Source organism: Pavona decussata, unplaced genomic scaffold (assembly GCF_977016875.1).
Source record: "Pavona decussata unplaced genomic scaffold, jaPavDecu1.1 SCAFFOLD_88, whole genome shotgun sequence".
Lineage (NCBI taxonomy): Eukaryota > Metazoa > Cnidaria > Anthozoa > Scleractinia > Agariciidae > Pavona > Pavona decussata.
Genome location: NW_028145505.1, coordinates 784,889 through 811,263, shown reverse-complemented (window position 1 = coordinate 811,263; position 26,375 = coordinate 784,889). Strand labels below are relative to the sequence as shown.

The 26,375-nt window shown below is 38.3% G+C and overlaps 2 protein-coding genes across 6 annotated transcripts; both read right to left on the bottom strand.

Moving 5' to 3' along the window:
• Nucleotides 1–1,993: 1,993 nt before the first annotated feature.
• On the bottom strand, nucleotides 1,994–11,521 carry LOC146474583 (uncharacterized). Its single transcript, XM_085116880.1, has 5 exons — nucleotides 10,940–11,521; nucleotides 7,669–7,757; nucleotides 5,788–6,048; nucleotides 4,565–4,827; nucleotides 1,994–2,173 (listed from the first exon to the last, which is right to left on the bottom strand). Exons 1-4 carry the CDS (start codon nucleotides 10,978–10,980, stop codon nucleotides 4,703–4,705), a joined length of 516 nt encoding a protein of 171 aa, XP_084973006.1. The 5' UTR covers nucleotides 10,981–11,521; the 3' UTR covers nucleotides 1,994–2,173; nucleotides 4,565–4,702.
• A 2,225-nt stretch (nucleotides 11,522–13,746) lies between these two features.
• Nucleotides 13,747–23,671, bottom strand: LOC146474582 (uncharacterized). 5 transcript variants are annotated; one of them, XM_085116902.1, is made up of 5 exons: nucleotides 23,401–23,671; nucleotides 19,918–20,275; nucleotides 19,610–19,818; nucleotides 16,334–17,441; nucleotides 13,747–15,915 (listed from the first exon to the last, which is right to left on the bottom strand). In XM_085116902.1, the coding sequence occupies exons 1-5, from the start codon at nucleotides 23,551–23,553 to the stop codon at nucleotides 15,758–15,760; spliced, it is 1,986 nt and encodes a 661-aa protein (XP_084973028.1). In that variant the 5' UTR covers nucleotides 23,554–23,671; the 3' UTR covers nucleotides 13,747–15,757. The 5 variants fall into 5 exon arrangements, with proteins under 5 accessions (XP_084973028.1, XP_084973030.1, XP_084973027.1 ...); XM_085116904.1 differs by having other exon boundaries at nucleotides 19,793–19,818; XM_085116901.1 differs by having other exon boundaries at nucleotides 19,610–20,275.
• Between the last annotated feature and the right edge of the window lie 2,704 nt (nucleotides 23,672–26,375).

Sequence of the window (26,375 nt, the reverse complement as noted above, 5' to 3'; positions counted from 1 at the left end):
CACGTGATCAACGTTGGCAGTTTATTTATATTTCTTTGTTTTTAATTTCATTTCTTATTTTATATATTTATTTATTTACTTTTTGTTTTTCCTGCTGAATTTTATTTCCCTTTACTCATGTTCTCTTTCACAGCTCTATTTATTATTATTATTATTATTATTATTATTATTATTATTATTATTATAATTATTATTATTATAATTATTATTATAATTATTATTATTATCATTATTATTATTATTATTATTATTTATTTGTTAGTTTTTTTAACCTGTGGATTTTTTTTTTGCCGTTACTCGTTTTCTCGTTACTCCGTTATTCGTTACTGCGTTACTCTGTTCAGTTACGCCTACTTTAAACCGTTAGCTAGGGAACATTAGATGCGGTGCTAACGCAAGGAAACTGAAGGCATGTATATTTATGAGCAAAATGACTCGGGCCCAGTTCACACTGATGCGTTTTCAATAGTATCTGTTTTCAGTGTCATTGAAAACCCATCGATCGATCCGCGTCCACACTACCGTTTTCGCAGCGTTTTCAACTGTCCACACCAAAACGCTCGAAAACGCCGAATGACATGCTGTGTCGTTGGTTAAACAATACGTGCATGTTCCAAAGATGCGCGACTGTGATAAGACAGCGACATAATGAGTGCGCAAGCTCCGAAGATTTGTGATTCGAGCGTGAATCAATTACGAATGCTCCACTTCAATCGCCAAATTCACACCTGTTACCACAATATTTTCTTTGTTGAATAAGATATGTGATGAAGGAAGTTTGAAGGCACCTTTCCTGAAAGCGACAACCTTATCTAATTTTAAAAATGCCGCCATTTTGCCGAGTAAGATTGCTCACGCGTGACGAGCACGCGCACTCATTTTGCCGCTGGGTCGACTGTGATATTTTCGGCATTTCCCGCCAGTGCGAGTTTCAAAACTGTAGATAACTTCGCTTTGGCTCGCATCAAAAATGGCTTGTTGTTCTTCGATATGGTGTTTCTGCACTATAATAGGAAATCTTCAAAGAGCCAATGCCCTTACAACAGATGTTCTACTCCGATGAAAAAACAAGATAAGGTTGAATAGAACAAGTTTAAGCTCAAAACCTGAGGCTACGAAATATGCTTGTAGCATTGGGAAAGTATTCTTTCATCCGCCACGTTTGATTTCCAAAGGATGCAAAGCCTGGGTACGACTCAAATGATGCGGGTGACGTCAGCGTTTTCAAATCGATTCGTTTTCGACTGCCCACAATAGTTCTGATTTGTATGCGATTTTATTTGTATCCACTTTCGAGAGTGTTTTCAAAACGGTGCGTTTTTTATTGAAAACGCTCAGCGTTTTAGTGTGGACAGAAGGCGTAAATGTATCGAAATGCATGTATGCCTTTCCAAACGAAAACGCATTAGATTGGACAGCGATTCATTCTCTGCCTATTATGTGATACGAAAAATACATACACGAATTTTCAAGTAAATCATTTTCCAGTATTTTTGACAGTTTAATTCAAATTTTCCATAGTTTTCAACCCTATTTAGACCGGAAGGAGGGTAATTGTGTGTTACATGTATTACTTTATCCGTATTTAAAAACATTTGTTCTTACTATGTTCTTAAATTTTAGTTTATGTTCTTATACAAGAGGTTCTTATTAAAAAAAAATGTGTCGCGCAATACATCCCCCCTACCTCATGCGACCTGAGCCTTCTAGCAAGGCGTCAACTATTTCCCTTTGGCGTTTGTTTTAGTTCCCTATGATTTCGGCCCGTTGGACCTTGCGTCCCGTCCAATGTTACTAGTTTTTTCTAATCCGTCCTAAGGTAAAATCGTTCGCTCAGCCCTACCAGCCATACACCATGTTGTTCACGGTTACACCAGATTGTTGCTTTCCATATCTTAACCCGTGAGGGACGACAGTTGCACAGGAAAAATAATGTCAAAGGACTTTCTTCAAGTATCCCAAAAGAGACAAAATCTTCAATTAAACAGAAACATTTAGGGTGTTACATTCCTTTTATTTGTAAGTACAAATATAAAAAAGATAACATTTTCGCACACACCACAAGATTATCACAATTGCTGCTTTTCACACACAATCCACGTTTCGGCTTTAAAAACTTTTCTCGTCACAGGCGTTTGGGAGTTCAAACTGTTGGACACATGTTTCCTTTATTCTGTAATGAGAAATATAAGACCACTGTTAATTGATTTAATGTTAAGATTTTGAAAAACTTTCTTAGCATAAATTGCATGAGAGTAAACTAGTGCTTGCTAATCATGAATACGAGAGGCAAGAGTAATTACTTTCAACGATTTTGTTTTTATGGCACTGCATGAATTGAAATTCGCTCTAATCATATCTCAACTTCTCATTAGTATCATTTTAAATATAGTAACCGCTTGTATCCAATTTTTGCATAGCTTTTTACATCTCCTGAAGAAGGTTTGTATTGTCTAACCGAAATATTGGGCAATGAAATGATCATTTTTATTTTTGTCCTATCAGCCTTGCATTTGATTTTACGTTTTATTCGACATTGCTGATCCTGATCTTCACAAAGATCTGGCTGCACTTTGCTACTTTTTGTACAAGTGGTCCTTGCATTATTCAACGGCCACCCTAATCATATTGCCCGTCAGCGAAGTGTTCTTTTCCGTCGTATTCTAAGCTACCAAGACGAGGGGACCCTGCTCTGGCTCATTGATGTGGCTATTGAGCATTCGTTCACGAAAGACAGCGAGGAGGAAAAACAGATTATGTCGAGTAAAAAGCACTGTTGTATGTTTTAAATCCAGATTTATATTAATTGGTTTATTTGTTTTCTGACACTGACTTCCAGGTCAGAATTTATTACTCCAAGCTATATTCTTACACGTTTCTTTTGTTATTCTACTTACAGTCTGCATTAGAAAATCAGAACTAGGATCAATCGATCGATCGAGCGTTTGATAAGGTTTCATTCCGCAGTGATTTCAAAGTCTAACCAATCTCTATCCGATTTAAGAAATATAAATCTAAAGATTTGTTTTGTTAACTCTGTATCAGCCTTTAATCACGCGCGAAAGCAGAAAAATACTCAATTACGTCCTCGGTTCTTCCTGATTTACCTGTGACTCCTTCATTACTCTTTTTGAGTAGGAATATAAGTACGAGTATATCTACCACGTTCTCAGAAAACTGCGAGCTTCAAACAATAAGAATAGAGGTTTATCACACGGCGGCCATATTGAGTCTCAGAAGACTAAAGAGCTTTGTTTTTGCACGGCAAGCCTCGCACTGAATAGGCGTCTTGTCGAGGCTAGCCGTGCGTAAACAAGCTTTTCAATGCCTTGAGACCAAACTTGGCGGCCGAGTGAAAAAGGTCTATCTGCCTAGTATTCGAAAGCCAGGTATAGACTATGATTTTTCAATCGTTTTGCAAAAAGAGTCTTTTTTCAGCTCCGCTTTCTACAGGTATATTGATGTACCTCCTCCGTTTCAGCTTACAGAAAGAAGACCTTCACTTCTCCGAGAATGTCTTCCATGGCATTGACGCGACCCAGTTTGAAAGGATGGGATACTACACATGATACTGGAGTTGCCTGTTTTTGTTGGGGTGTATTAAGTCACATGACGTTTTCTGACCCGTCGCAAATGGGTGAAGAGATTTTAATTATCGAGTTTAAAGAATTAATAGGTAACACATCGTCATAGCGATCTTTTCGTTACGATATCTTATACAACAACATTGAATGTAATAAGTCGTTTATGAAAAACTGATTAATGGCAATGCGACTATAAAGGAAGTCTAGTTGGATCTGTAGTTACCAAAAATCAACCAAAAATCCCTATGGAACCTATACCAAATTTACTGTAACGCGACATCGTGGTTTTCGCGTAAAAAATGGGGTGGGTAAACAATGAAACAATGTTTGATCAAACATCCAACACGTGCGACGTGACCATAACGTCACAGCCATGTTTTTCCGCCAATAATATGCAAATTAAATCACGTTGACAAATCTCAAACCAAAACATTCAAAGGAAGGAAATTTTTGTAGCAAAAACATATAAAGAATTTACGATTGGGTTTGGTTCTGTCTCTCACTGATTGAGAAAGTGGGGTGGCGAGATTTGCTGACAAATCTCACTTCTCAATTGAAAGGAAATTAACCAGAGAATATGCGAGTTAATCAGAAAAACTATCGCAGAGAGATTTCGACGTTTCGATGACATCCTGTCATCATTATGAAGAAAATGAAGAAAATTTACATAAGTAAGTAGACAAAACTAAACTGAAAACAATAATCTATTGTTCTGAGCCAGTGAATCATCAAGTGACCTCACACAAAGGAAAACCAAAGTCAAGTGAATAATTTAGCACGTATTGAGTCTGATTGGATATTAAGACTTGGTCTGTACTTCTTAATCAGGAGCATCTCGTATACAAGACAGTCCATCTTTCCTTGGCATTTCCTCAGAACTGCAAGATTCTTGGCTAAGATTAATTTAATAACAAAAGTCAATCTTATAAATATGCGAGTTACTTTCGATAAATCGCTTCATCTCAAAAAAGTCGTAATACCTGAACCAGAGAACTCTGCTTTGCAACCCAATTCCTCGCACATTACAACAGCACAGTCGCCGTCTTCTTCACAATCAGATTTTTCGTTATTGTATTCCTCCCGGGACGAACAAAAACGCTCAAAGAAGCGGCCATCATTCATCTTGGGTCTGGGTCTTTGATGAACTCTCCCGAGTAGGTCTTGCACTCCTTCATGCGGATGCTGTTTTCACAGTCACTATCTTGTTGGCCCTCACAAACTTGGCATGAAAATGGCATTGGCACTGCGAGGGAAGGAAATACGCCGTAACAGTCATTTATTTGATTAATTAATTAATTAATTTATTTATTTATTTATTTATTTATTTATTTATACTTTTACTTACTTACTTACTTACTTACTTACTTACTTACTTACTTACTTACTTACTTACTTACTTACTTACTTACTTACTTACTTACTTACTTACTTACTTACTAACAAGTAATTTATTATGTGGTTTGACGTTGTCATTCCAATAATAATTTGACAGCCTTGTTTTTTTTCTTTTTTAATTTGAGATCTATTTATTCAAAGGAGTTGATTGCCATGCGATGTGAAGTCATCTATTAACTTTGCAAACCCCAGAGGAAATTTTTTTTTTAACGTATTATATACCTTCAATGTTTTATTGCCATTCATGGTCATGTTCCTAACGTTAGGGGAAAGGGATGGTTCAGAAAAGCCCATGCTGAATAGATTTCAGTGACATCTTTTCTTCTCCGTAAACAAAAAGAACTTGTTAACACATCGCAAAAGAAACCTGCATATTGCTATTATTTATTCCGACTTAATTTACTGAGACGAGTCGCGCGTTGGCTTTGCCTGTGTAATGATAATAGGGAAGAACTAACAATTGATTCATATATCAGTATGCGTTCATCGAGATATGAAGCACGCGGCAAGTTCGGAGAGTGAGTGAGTGCTCTCTCTCCTGCGATTCAATGCGTTGTTTCTTTTGTTTCAGAAAAACATCTTGCTACGCCTCAACGATTTCGTCTCAGTTGTCGCCTCGTCTCGTCTGAAGTCTCCCCCCGTTTTTGAATGCAAAATGCCGAAATCTCTCACGCAGAAAACTGTTTTCTCGAGGCATTTGTTTGCTGACGTTATCAGCGTGCACAATGGGAATATGAAGCTCGCTTGCAGAATTGAATTTGATCACACGAATTTATTAGCTATGTTATAAAAGTGATTGTAACCATACCTGTAGCTTTGCATCCAGAATCTTTGCACATGGCCATGGCACAGTTACCATTCTCACATCGTTTAGCGCGTCTGTTATATTCCTCTTTGGAGAGACAAGAACGACTAAAATACCCATGATTACTGTAGGTTACACAAACTGGCTCTACCATTTTCAGAGAACACTGCCTAGTTGTGGCACGAGAGTCACATTTGTATTGACCATCGGATGGGTTCTCCCCGTTTCCAAAGCAGTATGGACAAGAAAGTCTTTCTTCTGGGGCTGCAAATACACGTTTTTGTTAAAGCCATTAGCCAACACTGATAAGCAATTAATATTAATAAGTAACTTGTTATAATAATGAAATAGTAGAGTGCCTTCGATCTCTAGTGAAATATTATTTCACCACTCAATTTTGAGCCTAAAATGCTGAACAGTTGTAGTTGGCTACTCCATGGACTTGAGACCCTCGCATGAAATGGAGGCGAGTGGTCAGCCAGTCCAAGATGGCGGCCAAATCCTGAAAAAGCGCAGCATCCAGGGGAGGGCGACGCGAACAGTAAGCGTTCTCCTAACGTCGAAGGGAATAAATTCATTAGTAATACTGGTGCAGTGGGCTATTTATGACCTCTAATTTGTTTTCTTTTACAAAGTAAATGAAAATTGGCTATTTAACATATTGAGCAGATTCCATTGAGTTTCCGTGTACTTTTAAAACAATTAAAATTTGAAATTTGAATAGCCAATTGTCGTATCATTTATGATCAGCATCAACTTTCTCCTGATAATATCAATGCTTATCCGAGCCCTGAGGTCACCTCAAATAGCCCTTGCTAATATTGTAGGTAGCTAATATTGTAAAAAGTGTTTTCTCTTATAATAAATTATAATTGTAAGGACATGATCACCCAATGTGAATTTTTTTGTTATTTTAATAACTAGTTCTCCCCATCAATTTATAAGGCACAAGACAGAAGAATTTGTTCTTTGATATTAGGGGTTAGATAGATAATTTAATAGTTTATTGATAAAATATTTGACGGCCTAAAAGATGAATTACGTACAAAACTGAATATGCAAGTATCAGAATAGATAAGAGTCTAAAATACGAAATATGAATAATTAATAAAAATATACAAACGATCGAAAAATACAAAAAATCTACAAATATGCTTTATCGTTACAGGATCTTATAATGAAGCTAGTCTTTTGTGTAGGAATAACAAAGCGACTGTTGTGCTTCAGTGCATAACGGGAGGGCCCACAGAACGGTTAAAGGGCTAAACAACATTTTAGGAAGACTTGGTGTTTTCAGGACAGCTAGAGTAGTTGTTCTGTTATGGGTCTTGAAAAGATTTTAAGATTATCTGATGATTTCGAGGAAAACAAATGTTGCCAAGTGAGAAAAATACATTTACAGTGTTGAAAAAAGGATACCAATTCTTCCACATGAATTTCGTGATCTGGTAGCGCAGACAATGAATTTTGAGAGGGAAGGAACAACGAGAGATATTCTACATTTGTCGTGTCCTTTTCCGTTTTGCAGCATGTTTGTAATTTATTGTAATTTTTTTCCATTATGTTCTCGTGCTCGTCTTGTCCCGCCTCGACTAGCTTTGTGGCTATTTGCGGGACAAGCCCTTTATATAATCTGAATCTGTGAAATAAATTGTTGTTGTCGTTGTTGTTGTTGTGTCACTTCTTTCGCTCAGTCGGTAATAAAAGTAGATAAGAGAAAATTTTGAAATATATTATTGTAATAGATTTGTTGCTTACTACACCGAGTAAGCCGGTTGAATAAACTGTACTAGCCACGCTTTTTCAGACTGTCAACAAAATGGCCTCGGGGAACAACATTCAAAATCTTGCACATATCAATAAAACTTAAAATATGTTTCTTACCTCCGCTAACGTGGACCACGTTGAAAGCAAAGCACGAAAGCACAACAATTGCCAGATACATCTTTTGCATTTGCTGATTGACACCGCAACTGAAAAGTAAAGATATTGATGATCGCAATAATGTAAAAGCAATAGTAATAATTTTACGAGGAATACATAATTATAATAAGAACCTTCCCAGAAATATTTGCTCCTAAAAAAGGCAAATTTTAAATAAGTTAATAATCAATTTTAAACCAAGGAAGTTGGCATAATTGCCATAATATATCACTCATATCAATTTCAATGTGACGATTTCATAAGTCACGTGACCGAATCGAAAGCTGTTAGTACAGATATGTATACAGTCGGTTATTAATATATAGTTTAGACGGTTTAGACGTTCTAAGCCGTTCTTAATTTAACCACCAATCATATCTAAACATTGGCTGCTGCTGACGGTAGCAAGGAGGCTTGCATCCCAGACAGGCGCGTAGGTAAGGGTTAGATAGGGGTGTTCGTTGAGCCCCAAATGTTGCTGAGCGCCTCCGGCGCTCTTACTGGGGGGGGGGGGGGGGGGGATTGAAAATCTAGGTTCTCAGAAACCTCATTTCCTGCATTTTGAGACCCATTTTAGGCAAATCACAAATTTCTTTTACAGCAACTTTTTGAGCTATATACATCATTTCTACGGCACAATTGTTTCAACTTAAACAAGAAAGTTCAATGTACATTCCGCGCCCTGTCGAGTTCTGATAGCTATTCGATCTGCTGATAGTCATACACCAGGCTGGTAAACTGCATCATTTTCGGGTGTAGGCCTTCGAACAAATTGACTATCTCGTCAAGATTGACAGGCACATCATATTTGATATGCATTAGAACCAGGGCGAACATTCTACTCTCTCGCATGGTACACCTCATGTAGTTGTTCAACCTCCTCATTGTGCTTTTCCTTCCGCCATTACTGATCTGTAAAGGGGGTTCGTTCGAACCCGTCGAACCCCCCCACCTACGCGCCTGCCAGACTAGAAAACTATTTGTCTACTTAAAATAAACCACTTATCAACAGATTTGGAGGCCCACAGATTGTCTCAAGCCGCGGCCCAAGTTAGACTCTGTTTGAATAACTGGCCAATAATGTTTTATCGTTCTTTATTTTATATATTAATTAATTAATTAATTGATTTATTTATTATTTTTGCGCATACCTAATTCGGTGCATCATTGTTTTTTTTTAATCTTTCAGCATCCTTTAAAGAAGGAGCCTTCACTTATTCCCGTTTTGGGGAGGGGTTCTAGGCCTCTATATAGATTACATAGGGGAGTACCCACCCACCCCTCCTTGGGCTATGATTACACTACAAGCTAGACTAACAATAAAACAGACTTCAAACATATCCTGGAGTAACAAATGAAAAAAAAAACTGTAATATTTCATAGCAAGCAGTAGAGAAAGAAACTTGTACTAAACAACGACCTTTGAACAATTCGCACAAACAAGCAAAGCAAGCTTTTTCAGAGCATACTTGATAACCTGTTAGTAACTCTGCCTGCTTAGAAAATTTTATCACCCACGACTGCAACTAATCACTTCATTGACAGCTCGCATCCAGGTCAAACAACAATTATCTGGAGCTGTCCAGGGAGGGTGCGTTTAAAAAAATACTTTGTAGAAGGTCAACAAAAGGCCGAGGCGGTATTTACAAACGCGATATAATCACCATATGCATCGTAACAAAGAAATTACGGAAATGCAGTCTAGCCCAATACCATAAGCGGCAGCAACAATATCGTCCTCTTTAGTACACATTCAATAGCCAACTCACTTGGCATACTGCGTGGTAGTAATTATAAATGGCTTCATTTATATTCAGCTGCACAGTTTTCAAATATATTTATACATGTAATCCTTTAGGGAGGTCGGCGCGTTTGCAGTTAGTTTTGTTGAAGTGGAATAATTTTGGCACTCATTTTGCGCGTCTCAAACTTCGACTACGAAAGCAAAATCGCTTCGGAATTCAGTTCAACCTTTTATTAAGTCACCTTTCTGTTGTACCATTGTGTTGTAAGCTTAACATGGTACCAAATGCTTGTATAACTGTTTAAAATTTTAACCTTTCTAATTTTTTAACAGAATGTTTGCAGTTCTTAACCTGTTAGGCGTCAAAATAATTAATGTCATTTAGTATTTCTTCTAAGGCGAGTGAAGAGATCCAGAATGCGTAGCAATCTTTCGATGTCATATGATTATGACAATATTTTAATTTGAATCTTTTGTCTACTGATGCCATTTGGCGCGCATTCTGCGTGCGCTTATAAATTCATTGTTGTGCCATTGAGTTGTAAGCTTAATTACATCCATTTTGAAATCACTGGTGATCCTTGGAATCTGATTGGTCCAAAATGGTGCAATTTATTCCCAAATTGCACCATTTTTTGCTCTAAATCGCATCCTTTCTTTAGCCCATCAAAATGGAAATGAAGTAACACAAATAGAATATTAATATTGACAATAATACTCTGTGATTTCAAAATGGATGTAATTAAGTGGTAATTGAACTTCGTGTCGTGCAATTTTGGTCTGAAATTATACATGTACTTGTGATTTCAAATCAAACTCGCGCGCATTTTGAAATCACGCGTATGATTTCAGACCAAATTGCACTCCACTCAGTTCAATTACCATTATTAACATGGTACCAAATGCTCGTATGATTGTTTAAATTTTAACTTTGTTAATTTTGTAGCAGAATGCATGCAGTTCTTAACCTCTTAGGCGTCAAAATAATTAATGTTATTTAGTATTTCTTCCGAGGAAATCATAAAACGAGTGAAGAGTTCTAGAATGTGTAGCGATCATTAAATTTCATATAATTATGACAGTATTTTAGCTCCAATCTTTTGTCAATTGATGCCATTTTGGCGCGCATTCTGCCCGCGCTTATAAATCCATTTTTAAATTCGTATAACCAACTAAAGCCACTTTACCGAATATAAGGAAAGCACACCTGAAGAAGCACGAATTCCTTATTTCAGAGTGAGCTTATAATTTATATTTTAAGTTTACGTTGCATTATATTTTATCCCAACCTTTTGATAAATGCTAATTGGGCGCGCATTTTGCGCGGTTACTGAAAACTACTTTGACCGTCCCAAAAGCTAGCAGCGAAATCCACCTCGATTAATGTTTATCTTATACGGGCAGATCATCACAGTGGTATTGGTTACTTAAAATCGAGGAACATAAATAAACTAGTTCTTCACAGCTTAAAAAACTAATTGTACGGACCCTTTTACTGATGTGAACTTGCCAGTCCGAGGAAGGATCATCAAAGACGCCAAGAGTGATAAGAGAAATATTTTAGACCGAATTAGTGATACGCTTGAGCACTCCAAGCCAATCAGATCAGAGCAATTCCATCACGTATAAGCAACTCAATGCAATTAATTTGATTACTTTGTTAACCGCTATGAAAAGACTGGTCCATGGGGAAAATAGACTTTTAATCTCAATTTTTAAAAGGGATCCCTTTGTAGAAAACTTTGACAAACACTAAACACGCTTTGATTTATATGCAAAAAAAAATCCAAAAATCCAAAATGATAACTATATACTCCGCAAATCACAGCTTGCGAACTTAACATATAATTGAGTGCAAGCAAGAAAGAGAAAATTATCGTAAAGAACCTAAATATTACGACAATTTTCTGCTAGTCATGACCTGTACTTAAATGTTAAGTTCGTGACATGTGTTTCGGAGAAGTTATCATTTTATTTTTTTTTTAATTTGGATCTGTCGGCGGAATGACATCAGTTAAACGACTTTACATAAACTGAGGCAATTTGAGGCGAGTCGAGCTTACACGTCATTCGTTGATATGAAAAAAAAAATTATATACAAATATACAAATTACACAAAATGTTAGCAGACGTTCACATAGGAATTGATCAATGGAATGCAATCAAAGTGATTAGATTGATAGCTGAGTGATCAAGAAAATGAAACGACAGAATTACGCAACTAATGTCTGGTAAAATTGTACAACTGGCCGGTAAATTTCAAATTGCTTTCAAACTTTTAGACTTAATCGGTGCGAGTTAGCCGAGATATTTGTTCAGGGGCGTAGCTGACCATTTTGTAGTGTTTATATGTTCAAAGAGGTAGGTAGCTCAGGGGGTGTACCTCGCATCCTCCAAGGAAGTTTGAAAACAAAATGGTAGTGAATGCTATTTCCAGCCTTTTCCGTTATATATATTTTTGACAAAAATTTAAAAAGTGAAATGAGCAATATTTTAAGCGGTTTTCGAGTATTCTACAGTCTTTCATATTTTGGTTCACACAGTTTTCTTCCTCTATGCACGGAAAACAACAGAGGAATAGGGAATTTTCTAGACTAGCGTTTCTATCTTGAAGTCGCAGCCCTGCTATCCCCAGTCTCCCGTCTTGCGCGGTCTTGTACCCGACCGGAAGTTAAATTGGACACTTTATATGGCTAAAACGCGAGGAAGAAGACTGATACACATTACAATTATACAATTTAATACAATAATTGACTTGCACAGTTAGTAGTTTTAGATGTTTTGATTGAGGATATTTTAGTCTAGATCTTTAGCGCTTTCAGTGACTTACCTTAGTCGAAACATTTGTGCACTTACATCTTTTTTTTTAATGAGCTGGGTTTGTTTATACACGACCACACAAGCTACCTAGTTTTAATCCTTATCGTGTCTAAATAGAGGTTGTGATTGATTGATTAACAAGAAACAATGTCTTACATTGCTTCATATTTTAAAGCGTCTAGACTTATTATTGCTTCATTTATCACTGAAATACGCGTGGTTAACCTCAATGTTTTCTTGCATTCAAATAGCCCTTAATATAAGACGTGTTTTTTTCCACATAGTCATTAAATACATAAAAATACCTCTGTATTCGGAAAATGCATATGAAGTGAAAAATAATTTATGCTTATTTCTAAGGCCTTTTAAAGAGAAGAAGGATGGTGTTTTCCTTCTTTTTTTGTTTTTTTGAATATCTATTCTTGTTACAGAGATTTTTAAGTTTTTGTTCAAGGATAAGGACAAGGATAAATCACAAAATCAAGAAAATCCCGGGAAATATTGGAGTGATGCTGCTTGCTTTATCATTGTAGGTTTCTGCGCACTTTCTATACAATCAGTCTCAGAATAGATCTACAGAAATCGAGTTCCGTCAGTACAGTTATTTCTTTAAATTTCCAAGGACATCTTTATTGTGGTTTGACTTTGGTGCAAATACTACTGTGGGGTAGTCCAATACCTGTCGTTACCATAAACGCCGGGGAGGTAAATCTATAACGATTAGTTGAATCTATGATGTTGGTTTTCCTTCTATGCTATTTGCTGTTACCGTTGATTTATGGTCAACTTTCATGAGGGATAAAATAAAGTGGTTTTCAATTGAGCATCCGAAGTGATTCACCGCACTCGCTTTGGTCTTGCATTTTTACGCTCTGTGAAAGGTTAGCGAAACTCATCCTGTTTTCTCAACCAATGAGAAGCAGTTGCAAAACAATTCGGCAACTGCTTGCAAATCTACTCTCAAGCGATACACAAAGAATCAAATGGTGTAAAAAGGGGTCTCGTTATTGGAACATATCGTTCTGTGAGTTCTCTCCTGTCAGAGGTTTTTCATTTTGTTTTTTTTCTCCTCTGGCGAAGTTTATAAATAAATAAAATAAATAAATAAATGTAAACGTTATGAGAGCAAACTTTTAAAATTTTCCATGAAAAGGTAAAATCCAAATTTGGAAAAAAAGATGGGCTGTCAAAGAAGCGTGACCAATCAATATTACACCAGATTGTTGCCAAATAAATTTAAGAGAAGTCACCAAGTTTCGGGGATGTTTGTTTCCGTATTTAAAAAGTAATAAATATTCAAAGACAGCATGGGCACTTGGGACCCCACGCTAGTACCTCCCCCCACCCCCACCCGGCTGGAATGTGACGAAAGAAGTCATTTGATCCTCTTTTGGAAACAACTAATTGCCTAAGCATGGAGGTACGGGATATGAAGTCTCCACCATAGCACACGTGTGCAACAGACTCTCCACATGTGAAACAGAATATAAAATATTTTATTTGCGTCATAATAGTATGGCCTCCAGGACCTTGTTGCCATTCTTTTCAATTTTTAACTAGTATACTTAGTCTAGTCTGCGTAATACTACATACAGCAACCGTTTTCTCTTAAAGATGAAACTTAACTTGAAAATGTCATAATATTGTTCTAACTGAGGCTTTAATAATAAAATTATGCTACGTATATTTAAATTTAAGATACACCAAAATAAGCATCTGTAATGAATGCGGAAAGACTAGTAACATTCTTTCTACAGTCCTCAGAATTGAAGCTCCGTGACCAAAAAACAAACTCAAAAATGTTTGGGGCAGTTTAAAGTGTTTTATACATAGTCTGAGAGAATGCATTGCTCCATTCAACTTGCTTTGCAATCGAGCTATGCTTTTCCAGTGACTACAGACACCTTAATGGCTTCTACTAGTGAATTTTAGGGTGGTTTACACACAAGCATTTGTCAGAATGTTTGCAAATGGGATAAGCATAAGCAAAAGACGACATGCGCATTAACAGTGCCTTTAAACCCCGATCACCTTTGCATGACTAGAGTATAATTTATTAATGGGTTTATTTTACTTCTACTTGAGCTTATATTTGCATCGCGTTTATTGAACTTTGTTTTGCCGTGCCCCCTTAAGCCCCTGCAAGCTTTCTTACCATTATAAAACAAAATATAGATATAAATGAAAACTAAGGACAATTTGGAACTTGCCACTGCTTGACTAAAAAAAAACTTGTACTAAACTTGTTACAGTTCACTACTTTCACTAAGTTCTCTTGCAACACCAATAAAATAATATATACTACTAATTGAAAATGTTACATTCATAATTATAACTATTTTACTGAATTAAATTTTTAACAGTCACTGCATTTCTCCCTCTCTTAATTTATTCTTTTCCTCCTTTATTGATTTATCCTTTTACTCCCAATGTGTCTAAAATGGGGGCTGACAGGCTGGAAGCCAGCGAGTGCAGAAGGTAACCATGACAACCCTGTGAGCGTCATCCACCAGGCACGTCACACTGAATACTCAGTGGAAAATTAAATATTTACCAATACTCACCTAGTGGGAGGGGAGGGATGGGAGCAAAAGCTTTTTCCACAACTGCACACGCAACACAACACCAGCAAAATGTCTTGAAATCAACAGGAGAGCTGTAATGTTACTGAGGCCCTGCGAAAACCCTCAGACCACCCCGCATAACTTAATGTAGTAAACCGCTGGCCAGCACTGTCTCAAGTTTAACCTCGCCTAAATTATGCAATTCAATGGTATCCTTAACTGAAAGCAGCGAAAAAGTCTGCACCTCTTCAGATAAGTAGGAATATTTCCCACTTGACACCCACACCACTTTTTGAGCCTCCGAGTTGAACACTGCACTGCATGAATACATTGGCAGTAAACACCTCTACTGAACATTTCAATTCCGGCCTATTACATGTAGTTGCATGATGTCAATATTCAATTCAATGCTGGAACTTCAGAAGGAGAAATGCAGTACTTCTGCATGTGCAGAGGAAAGTTATTTTTAGAAAAAGCAGAATGCACTAATTTTTTTGAATGCAATATAATAATAAAATAAATTGATTTAAGAATATATAACTATCATTATTAAAAACTGGATCATTGTATAATGCAATTCCAGGGATTGATTGCCTTGGCGACCATGGTATTTCAGCCATTATACCATGCCAGAGAAACAGCGACCATTAAGTTGTCTTCTGGTTGTTCTTGTAAAGCAATATCGTTTAGATCTAGCAATATTTCTTGGTTGTTTTCAATAAAACTATTACGGTCACACTTGTTGGACATAAGATGATTATCACCAACTTTTTTGTGCGCCTCGTTGGTTATCTATCATCCCATATCCAATGCGCACTTGTGGAATAATTGTTAATTATACCCTATGAATTATTTACTTGATGACTATTACTACCACACATTTACTTCTCTGGAACAGTGGTTCATCACTCATTACCGTCGTTCAAACTTTAGACTCCAAACTGTTGATTAAGAACTGTATCCTCTGTACCGCAGACTTGCGTGCCACACGGATTTCTTCTAATCCATCTGTTTGAACTTTGTCAAGTTCCAAAATTAATTTTGTAAGTTGCTCATCTAAATATATAAATTCTCTGTCACCTGGAAAAGACAAAAAATTGAGTAATCAGATGAGGGTATACACTCAGACATTTAACTTGGCAATTTTTGTTTCCAAAAAGCTTGATAACAGTCAAAAGAATCCAGTTACTGTTGATGTCTCATCTTTAACGTCTTTGTATGAATGGATAATCGTTAAACACATACATGTACTTAGGGGTATGGTTGGATAGACCTAATGTAATAACTGGGAAAAAGTAAATAAAAATACGCCAGGGGAGAGGTTGATGGATGCACTAAAGCAGAGTCAAGAGTACACAGAAACCTTTTTAGAGGACTCTTGAGATTTGTACAAGTTCGATAAAACTTAAGGGAAGTGACACTGAGTTTTCAACATGATATCAACACTGACCCACTGGTTCTAAGTGTTTCATATATACATATATGAAATCTAACGTACCTCTCCTACCATTGAATGACAAAACCCTAGGTTCCAATTCCTCTGCGTGACAAAGCAGGATGTCGATTGAATTGATCTTTGTATCTGATGAAGCAGATCTGCGAGGTATATACTGAGTGCGAGGCTCAGTTAGACCAGGCTGGTGGTAAGTGGGTCCATACACTTGTGATGGGGGTTGTGCATAAGGCTGTCTACTCAGCACAACTGCTTGTGGCTGGCCAGGAACTGGGTACCCAGAGCTACTTGAGTATGACCCTGCTGGATAACTCGATGGGAGATTTTGGGACTCTGGCTGACGATTAATAGACTGTTCTGGAGGGTACGATACTTGTTGAGTACCATACTGGTATGGACTAGTCACGTGGCCAGATGGTGCTGGATTAGCAAATGGAGGCACCCATGGGGATGGTTGGGGAGGGACAGATGAGGTGTAAGAGGGTTGTCTTCCATCTGTTGTCTGTTGATTATACGCTTGCGGCATAGCAGCTGGTGAGGTCTGGTATGACTGGTTATCTGCTGCTGGCCTATTTCCTGTCATGTTTGGTACTGAAGGAGAGGAATAACTGTAGTTGTTTTGGTAACCTGGGTACTGTTGCGGCAGCTGATTAGAAGGTGGCATTCCGCGAGACTGAGGCAGAGATGATGGCATGGCGTGCTGGGGTTGTTGACCACTCCCTGTGAAATGTCCTGGAGGGACTTGTTGAGGGGTGTTAGTACCAGCTGCCAGCATTGGTCCTGTGCTTTGCACATTATCCATATGGTATGGCTTCTCTGCTTGTGGTGCATGTGACTGTCCATGATAAGGGTGTCTGGATGGTTGCCCTGGCGACTGATATCCTGCCTGAGTCACTTGTCCTGGTGTTGGAAACACTGGTCCAGCAGATTGGAATGGCACCTGGCCAGGACTTGGCGGTGGTTGGTAAGGTTGACGAGTTACCTGGGAAGATGATGGGTGTATTTCCCCAGGGCTCTGATACAGCTGACCAGACACTGAGGATGGCGTTTGGTAAGGTTGGCTTGCCTGTGAAGGTGGAATTTGTGCCTGCATGGTTTGACCAGGAAGTGATCTTGTATCTGCAATGGGTTGCCCTGGACTTGAAGTTGGAACCTGAATAATTAAATTGAAACAGTAATTTTTGAGAATGATTTATTATTTAGTCAGTGACACGGGCAACTTGAAAAAAAAAACCACACACATTATTGCAAAAGAAGTCAAACCTATGACCTTCCAATTACTAGTTTGCATGCTCTACCACTGAGCTACAGGAGACTCAATGGGCTACATTTGTAACTATCAAACTAGGTTCATGTGCAATGTTCCAGATAAGAGAGGGGTCACAGGTTAAAACCCCAGAAAGCTTGTTTCCTGACCAGACAAAATGAATGGTATACATGTACTGAAGAAGATTTGGAGAAAGCCAGAGCTATAGACCCCTCAGAATTCTTCATTGACTCTCCAACTCTGAGAGTTGGAGCGTTTGGAACACTGATCCTGCATCCGCAAAGATTTGAATGTCAATGTGTGGCATAAATTTACAGGGTGTATGTGCAACAGAATAAATGTGATGGTACATAATTATATGTCTTAAGCCTGGTAGATAATTAAAAATGATGTATTATTCAATCAGTGACACAGGCATACTCAGGAAAAATAAATCCAAGTTCTCTCAACAGGAGTTGAACCTATGATCTATTATATAATAAAATTAATATTAAGGAAAGGCAACATAAAAAAGGGATGATCCATGTACAAAGGACTACTACTGCTACCTACTTGGCAATGGCATCAAAGACTACACTTTAAAATGGGCGATTCCAGAAAATATCCATACCATGCCACGGACGGCTTTTAGGATTTCCGAAGGGGAGGGGGGTTCACGATTATAGAATTCTGAGGGCATGGGGGGGGGGGGGGTATTTACGATTGGATATCCGAAGGCACTGGAGAATTCCACAGGTGGGATTTCTGGAGTAGAAAGTGTAGAGTGAGTTCCTTGAAAACGCTATTGTAGTGGACTTTTGTAGTTTGTAAATAAAATTATCCACGAACGTATGACCGCGGAAGCAGAAGACAAGCATCGATAGATCATGATACAATTCATGTACACTACATGAGGCATATGGGTTGAGAACACTTTTCATGCACACTACATGACGTATAAAAGGACGCCACAAGACTCGACGGAAAATTTGACCGCTGAAAGATTTTAACTGTCTGAATTTGAGCTATTTTGCTTTGTAAACGTCAAAACAGCACAAGAAAACAGAGAGGAGTAAAACTGCCGTAAATGGTGTTTATTATTATAGCCAAATTCGGACTTAAAAAGAAGTTTCCACAGCCTGGCGACGAGCGGTAGGTTTTTCTTGTCGCTGAAGAGTAAAGCTTGCTCCTAGCGCCGCTAGATCACAGCCCATGTTCGTTTGTTCACATAGGCGTTGCTAAGTCGAAAATGTACTTCCCAGAAAAACTGGAAATTCTGAAGGGGAGGGGGGTTCAAGATTATGGAATTCTGAGGGCATGGGGGGGGGGGAGGGGTAACGCATTTTGGAATTTCCGAAGGCAAGGGGGGGTTAAAACATGGAAGCCGTCCGTTGTTCGGTATGGATATTTTCTGGAATTGCGCAATACACATTGAGCTTTGGGAGGAGTTTTCCTCTTGAGCTCAACTGGCAAAATGATATACATGTATTTCTTATCATGATCAGGGAAAAATGAAAATGATCACCAAAGACAAGATGTTTAAATGGAGAGGTTCACGGTTCTGCGCATGTCCATGAATCAAATACTTTCTCGCCTTGCCCGCTATGACTCAAGCCCGTTTAATTTAATTTGTTGTTTATGAAACATTCAGAAGTGAATAGGTAACTCGGGTGGTAATTTTTTTCATGTGATTGCGTTATTTCGAATGCAAATAACTGTAAACACATCAACAGTGGAATATATCCAACGGGTCAATGCTAAATTCGATATTGACAATATGAGTACAATCCACTAGCATTTTCTGTGAATTTTGGTCATCAGTCATTATGCTTGGACTAATTATAGAATGTGATTACTGAAGTACAAGTACATGTGAGTGGGATTTTTAAGGCCATAAAGTTGATAAGATTTGATGGTGAAAATTACGGGTAGAATCATATTTATATTAAAGATAAAAAAGGCATTTAGATTCATGCACACGTGCTGAAATGTGAACCCCTCCCTTTAAGCAAGGAGAGCATGCAAGCTGATAACTAAATATTGTTTGCAGGGGTTCAAAGCATTAGAGCCCCTACTTGAAAAGGCTGATCTGGGGTTGATGGCGGCATCTGATATGGCATGCCAGGTTGCGGTATTCCTTGAAATGGTTGGCCTGGAGCTATGGTTGCTGTTTGCTGAAGCACACCAGGGGATGGTGGCACATTTTGGAGAGCCCCACCAGGGGTCCCCACTGTGTTCATGGCAGGAGCTTGGTAAACCTGTGGCATTTGGTAAGCTTGGCTTGTACTTGCAGGTGGCATTTGGTAAGCTTGGCTTGCACTTGAAGATGGCATTTGGTAAGCTTGGCTTGTACTTGCAGGTGGCATTTGATAAGCTTGGCTTGAATTTGGCTGCAGCATAGAGCTCTGGTATGGTTGATTGGGAGTTGATCCTACTGCCTGGTAAGACTGACCTGGGATCACCGGTTGTTGCATTTGATATGGCTGTCCAGCACCAGCGCTTTCAGCTGTTACATAAAGTTGTCTTGCTGACTGTAGAATTTGTTGTGGCTGCCCAGGGGGTGTTTGATAGGGTTGGCTAACAGGTGAAGCACTCTGGTAGGTTTGTCTTGAACTTGGTTGAGGCATTTGATATGGCTGGTTGGAACTTGACGCTGGGGTCTGGTAATGTTGACCAGGATTTTGAGACGGCATCTGGAATGGCTGCACTGGTGACTGGCTGGCTGGCTGTGATCCAGTTACCTATCAGAGGAAGAACATGGTTACTTAGCCAATCATTCTGATCTCCTTTCTAAGACGAGATTGCAGTTCTCATCAGTACAAAGCTTAGAATATAAGTGCATCTTCCAGGATTCACACCAAAACAAAAACAAATGGTCTTGCTGTATACTTTCAAGACTAGAAAACTGAAAGACCTAATCAAAGTATTAAGGTAAATAGATGAATAATGACTTCTCCTCCTATTCAATATGGCGCAGGATGAAGGACTTTTCATACTTGATTGGCGCCAATTTTAGCGACCCAAAACGGGTCGCTGCACTTAGAGCAATCAGAGTAGATCCTTGAGACCCTCGGGGATTAAGTTGTCATTCAAAAGTAATTATGAGCAACGAAACATGACTTGCGGTTGAAATTCCAACATGGGGTCGATTGCGAAAGCGATGACTGAAAGATGCTCTTCTTCCAAATGCGAGTCACACCACTCGCCAATTTGGCGCGAAACGCAAATGCAAACCCTTCAAGCGAGACAAGTCGACCGTATTGCGCCTTCGTCGCTCGCTCAACCGCTTCCCAGCCTAAAAAGCTTGCTCCTATCGACTTTTCTACTCTGAGACTCGACAGGTCGACTTGTAGCAAGTCTATGACTTGGTGATAATAACCTTTATACTATGCTTGTCAGTGTTTATACCACAAGATGCTAGTCGTGCCAAGCATTTAAGGATGGTGCCTACTTTTGCTACTGTACATCTGTTCTGCACATCTTCAGATGGTCTGAGAAAATCTGATTTCTTAACGGCGGTGCCTGCTAAAACAGAGATATTTCTGCACAGTTTATAACCACATGGTAAAAGCAGATCTTGGCAAGGGTTATCAGAATCCAAAAAGAAAAGTAGGGGTAACTATGCATTTTTTAGAGATAATTAAGCCTCAATTTGGGAAAATGCCATACAATGCTTTGTATTTTAGCAATTTTTAAAATTCTTGAGGCTTAATTATCTCTACAAATGTGTGGTCAACCCCAATTTTCTTTTTGGATTCCAACAGCTCTCACTAAGATCTGCTTTCCCACATAGTCATGAACTGCACAGAAATACCTCAGTTTGTATAAGTAGGTACCGTCCTTAAACCTCACAAATTCAACATAACATGATTAAAAATCCTAACTGGAAGGAGGCAGACCAGTCGGCTATTTGCAAGTGTGGTTGAGAATGGGTACTCAGGGCTACTAAGAAGCAGGTCCAGCTAGAGACCAAAGCAGAACTTGAACCTGGCAACTTCTAATTTCAAGTTCAGTGCCCAAACTGCTTGGGCACGCTGCCCCCTTGAAGGTGTAACTTACACTCTTTGTGATCTTGGGCTGTTGGCTGAACATTGATGGCTGCAGTGGTGAGCAGCTTATTGCAAAGTAATGTACATGTAGTTTGGAATGTTGTCCATCTATTTCAGTTACACTCATGTACAGCTGTAGGTGTATGGAGCTAGGGCTAAGAGATGGCTCTACTGTTTAAGTCTGTTTATAGTAATGCGTAGTTGCAGATAATATCCATATCCCTTCCCCCTCCTCACAGAAAGGAATGGAAATTTCAGAGGGGTCCTTACAGGGAAAAAAAATAAATAAAGGAAAATATGAAGCTAAATAATGGAATTTCAAGAGGGGTGGGGGGAGGGAATATTATAGAACATCCCTTTCATGTGGAGGAGGTATGGACATTTTCTGGAGCTGCAAATTACAAAAATATAGAATCTGATTTAATCAGATTTGAAGCTTTGTCTGCTGTCATAATAATTTATTATTTTCTGACACCAAGGCACAGTCTGACTTGGTGAATAAAATCACAGGCAGTTTTTTAACTTTGATGGCATTCCCAGCTTTAGATATAAAAGTACAGCTCACTTATAATATTTCTGAGCAAAGTAAGTTTCAATCCAGTACCAAAATTAAAGGGGAAGTACTGTATATCATGGGGTTTTTGGTATATTTTGTTAAAGATGATGAAATACATGTAAGACCTTCAATCAGCTGCCAAATAATAATTCTAGAATGACAAGAGGAAAGAAATCAACTCAATTCTTGAAAGGAAACAAAATGTGAGAACTTGAAAAACATTAGCCTAACATTTTTTGAGCTTCAATCCATACCGGCCTACTTTGTCTCTGGCCAGACGCACTAATTAACAGTTTTATTTTACTGGGGTCATAATAATTTTATTTACAACAAACTTGACAATAAATATTTTCTTTGTTTCTGCTGGCAGACAAACATTTTTGGGTTTTGAAATGACAACAAATTTTAGTGATACTTCCCCTTTAATTAATTAAAGTGTGGTTTGCATAATTTAGGGTTCTTGTCTGCTGCCTGTCCCCAAGGATGCTGCTATAGATAGAAGCACATCGTTAGGATGTGTAGACAACCAAAATGATCAGAATTGAATACAAAATAGTGACAGTGCAATTAAACAAACAAGCGGAATCATTGTGACTCACTGAAAATTATGCTTGGATAAAGAAATGAAATTAGATAACATTTAACTACATTAAATATGAAATTGTACCATTTTGGCAGACTTAGGCGACATAACAGGTTTTGTTTGGTCTTGCTGAGGGTATTTTTACGAACATAACATTTGGAAGTTGAATATAAACAAAATTTTCTTTAGACAATTCAGCTTGGCATTAGTTGCTTTCCACACTTTTGAACTGTCACAGACACCATCACCTTGTTCTCCTCAACTGGAAAATGTGGCCTTAAAATGTTAAACTGTAACCAACACAAAAGATGCTACTCAAGATTATAAACCTTAATGTTTTTGCGGTTCTGTTTCTTATTATGTGCAAATTAAAGCAGTTACAATTGAATTTTGCATCTGCATCTGCAAAAATCCAAAATTGTGACTAAATCAACAGTTTTAACGATCGTAATCTAGATTTCCGTGTTGATTTCCCTTAAAATGTCGAAATTTGGGATTGCGATTGTTTGCTTCAGTATTACTGTATAGTACCCTTGGGAATGGAATGAAAAATCCACGGTAATGTTTTTCAACATTTAAAACTACTACATAATTACCCATCCCCCTCCGTCAGCGTAGAAATGAATGTATTTCCCCTTATTAAAAAGCGCAGTATGTCAATGAAACGTTCAAACGCACCGTGTAAGCTTTCTGCGTCCTTGGATCGTCCCAAGAAGTAGTTCTCGTCTTATGGTCGATAAAGAACGCTTTTCCAGAAGACGGGTCGACTTTCATCTCCCAGCCTTGCGGAAGGGGTGGAAAACCGGGTGTGCAGCCTTGATACATTTCCATATGTCGATATAAATGGAATGTGTACAACAGATCGTATTTTGTTCCGTGACTATCTTCAGGAAAAGTTAAAAGTTGTGTATTTCAGGAATCGGCGTCGCTAACATCCGCCATTGCAAAGTGACGGCCGCAAGGAAACATGGGTCTTCGTTGAGATAGGCACGCAATGCATGCAAAATATAAGGTTGAAGTTTGTGCAGATAACAACCTTTCTTTTTATTTACATACGTATGTTTTCAAAAGCGTAAAAAAATAAAATCAAAATTAAAAATTGGAATAGAAACGCTATTCCTGTAGGCTCAATTACCAGCCGCTGTTCGGGAAACCGGACCCGGGAGATGGCGGAAATCGAGCCTACTATTCCCGCCGAGTTCAAAGATTTTATCATCATCATCATCATCATCATCATCATCATTATTATTATTAAATTCCTTGCGCTTGCATTTCCGTTTGTGTTAGCAATTGCATTACACACGTTTGAACTGGGGCAACGCAAAGGCAAACCCAAACGCGACCCAAACGCAAGATAAAAAATACTCGTTCCATGCCTCTACGGTTTAATCTAGTTTCTCGACTGCTGGTCAAGTTTAAGGTGGGGGTTCACCTAAAAGCCATTTTCACGCCGCTTAAAATCGGTCAAATGAAAATATCTTGTTTGCATTTCAAGCAATACAAAAACCCTCCATTCATAGCACAAATTAATGATTTGGGGTGTTTTATGAATTTTTGGGTGATTTTTAGGTATATTTGGAAGGAAATAATTTTTCTTGAAGGATTGGTAAAATTAAAAGAAATAAGGAATGTTGAAGATTTAGTGAAGTTTTAAAATTAGAATTTGTAGTTAATAATTAATAGACGGATACCAAGTTAGTCCACTAGCAACCTGGGGTGCTCTTGCGTGGTTGTCGACTGTCTGTTAGTGTTCCAAAAATCATTTTCTTTCTTCTATCCATTCTTAAAACTCTTCAAATTTCACTCAAATTCAGGTAGAGCCCCACCTTAACACGGACTCTGGGAACAGGATTGCCTTCAACCTCATTTCCAGGGCCGTCCGCGGGGGAACGAGGTTGGATTGCCACCATCTTGGGATACTGAAATGCGCGTGCGTATCTCTTTCCGCTTGCGTTTGCGTTCGACGTGAGAACGTGACCTCCGCTTGCTTTTGCGCAAAGTATGCGTGACTGACTGGAGTATCTGATCCCTATCAATATCGTACCCAGACTCCACAGGCGACAAACCGCTGGCCCAAGGGACTATACAATCTCTTCGTTGGCACGGTTATAAGTAGTTTTTGTCAAATTTGAATCAGTTTTGATGGTTTTCCCGAGAGGTTTCAGAATAATGTCGTACCTCACATTTTCACATTTCCAAACCTGCAGCGAGATCTGGATACGAGATTAGTATCAGAGAACCGAATTGGAACGTCCAAGACGGCGGCTTTTCAGAAGAAATGGCGCGTTCCAATGTCATGTGACACCATCGTCCTATTTTGCACGGCCTTCACTTGTTCACGTGGGATAGGGCACCGGGCCAGCCAGGAACTCCAAAAACTAAATAAATCTGAATAAATAATGATAGTAAATAAGAAAATCTTTTTAACGTTCATTTTGACTGACTCTGTCTGATCATGAGAGCACGGAATATCAACAGTCCTCTCAGAGACGACATCATAGAGAAGATGATTGGTGACCAGATACATATACTGATATACTGAGTCACTTAAGCAATTGGAGACCCGGGCTGGTTCACAGAAGACGCTTCCTAATTAATATAAGTTGTAACAAGATGTCTTGTCCCTTCTTATAGCTGAGGGTAATGTGGGCAATCTTGGAGCCTTCTAGAGCGTAGTTTGTAGCTTCTTTTTTTTAAGGACGTTGCCTACTTTTTTTTTTTACTGCGCATAGGTTCTGCGCATCTCGAGATACTCGGGTTTCCTATGGGTGGTACCTACTAATACAGGGATATTTTTGTGCGGTTTAAAACTATGCGGAGAAAGCAGAACGGGTAACCATACATTTTTCAAAGATAATAAAGCATCAATTTTGAAAGAAACGCCATACATTGCTTGGTATTTTACTGCCGTTTTTAGAAGAATTGTTGCTTGTTTATCTCTAAAAAAATGCGTGGTTACCCCCAATTTTCGTTTTGAACTCCCAATAGCCCTTGCTAAGATCTACTTTTTCCGGATAGTAATAAGCCGCGCAAAAATACTTCAGTGTTAGTAGGCACCGTCCTTAAATGAATTGAAGTTTTAAGTTGTAGTTCATGTTATAATTAGTGTGAATTCAGATTGATCGCGTGAAAACTTTTCCTGGTCTTGAAAGAAATACCTGTATTTTTCAAAACAAACGTATGGACCATAGAAGCCTTGCACAGAATTTGGAAACTACTTATACCATGGACGCATGAAACATTTTGGTCCGACTTCGGGAGTTCTGAAAGAATCAAGATCAGCTGAAAAGAAAAAAGAAAACCACAACCAAGTTTTAACCTAAGCTGAAGGTAGTGTTGAGTGCGTTCTTCAAGAACAGGACTCGAGTGGAATAAAAGCTAGAAAATAAATCAGCTTTTATTTTTTTTGCCCACAATCATATGCATGCTGCCTCCAATTGACTTCAGTTGCCATCTAGAAATCTAGCTGGACACTTACCAACAAAACTTTCAAGTTTTGAATTACGCTACTTGGACAACTTGTCATCAAAATCAGAAGAAAAAAAAAATAAGCATTTTCAAGTAAATAAAGAATCATTTTTTACGGGTTGACCGTTGATTTTAGTTTTTGCAACAATTCTCGTTGAAATGCCAAGAAAATTAAATAAGATCTA

Coding starts and splice junctions, on each gene's coding strand:
- LOC146474583 (XM_085116880.1), bottom strand. CDS start 10,980: ATGATCCTTCCTCGGACTGGCAAGTTCACATCAGTAAAAGG. Junction 7,758..10,939: donor AAGTTCACATCAGTAAAAGG/GTCCGTACAATT, acceptor TTTACTTTTCAG/TTGCGGTGTCAATCAGCAAA. Junction 4,828..5,787: donor TTCTGGATGCAAAGCTACAG/GTATGGTTACAA, acceptor CTTCCCTCGCAG/TGCCAATGCCATTTTCATGC.
- LOC146474582 (XM_085116901.1), bottom strand. CDS start 23,553: ATGGAAATGTATCAAGGCTGCACACCCGGTTTTCCACCCCTTCCGCAA. Junction 20,276..23,400: donor GGACGCAGAAAGCTTACACG/GTGCGTTTGAAC, acceptor TTCCTCTGATAG/GTAACTGGATCACAGCCAGC. Junction 15,916..16,333: donor GTCATTCAATGGTAGGAGAG/GTACGTTAGATT, acceptor TGTCTTTTCCAG/GTGACAGAGAATTTATATAT.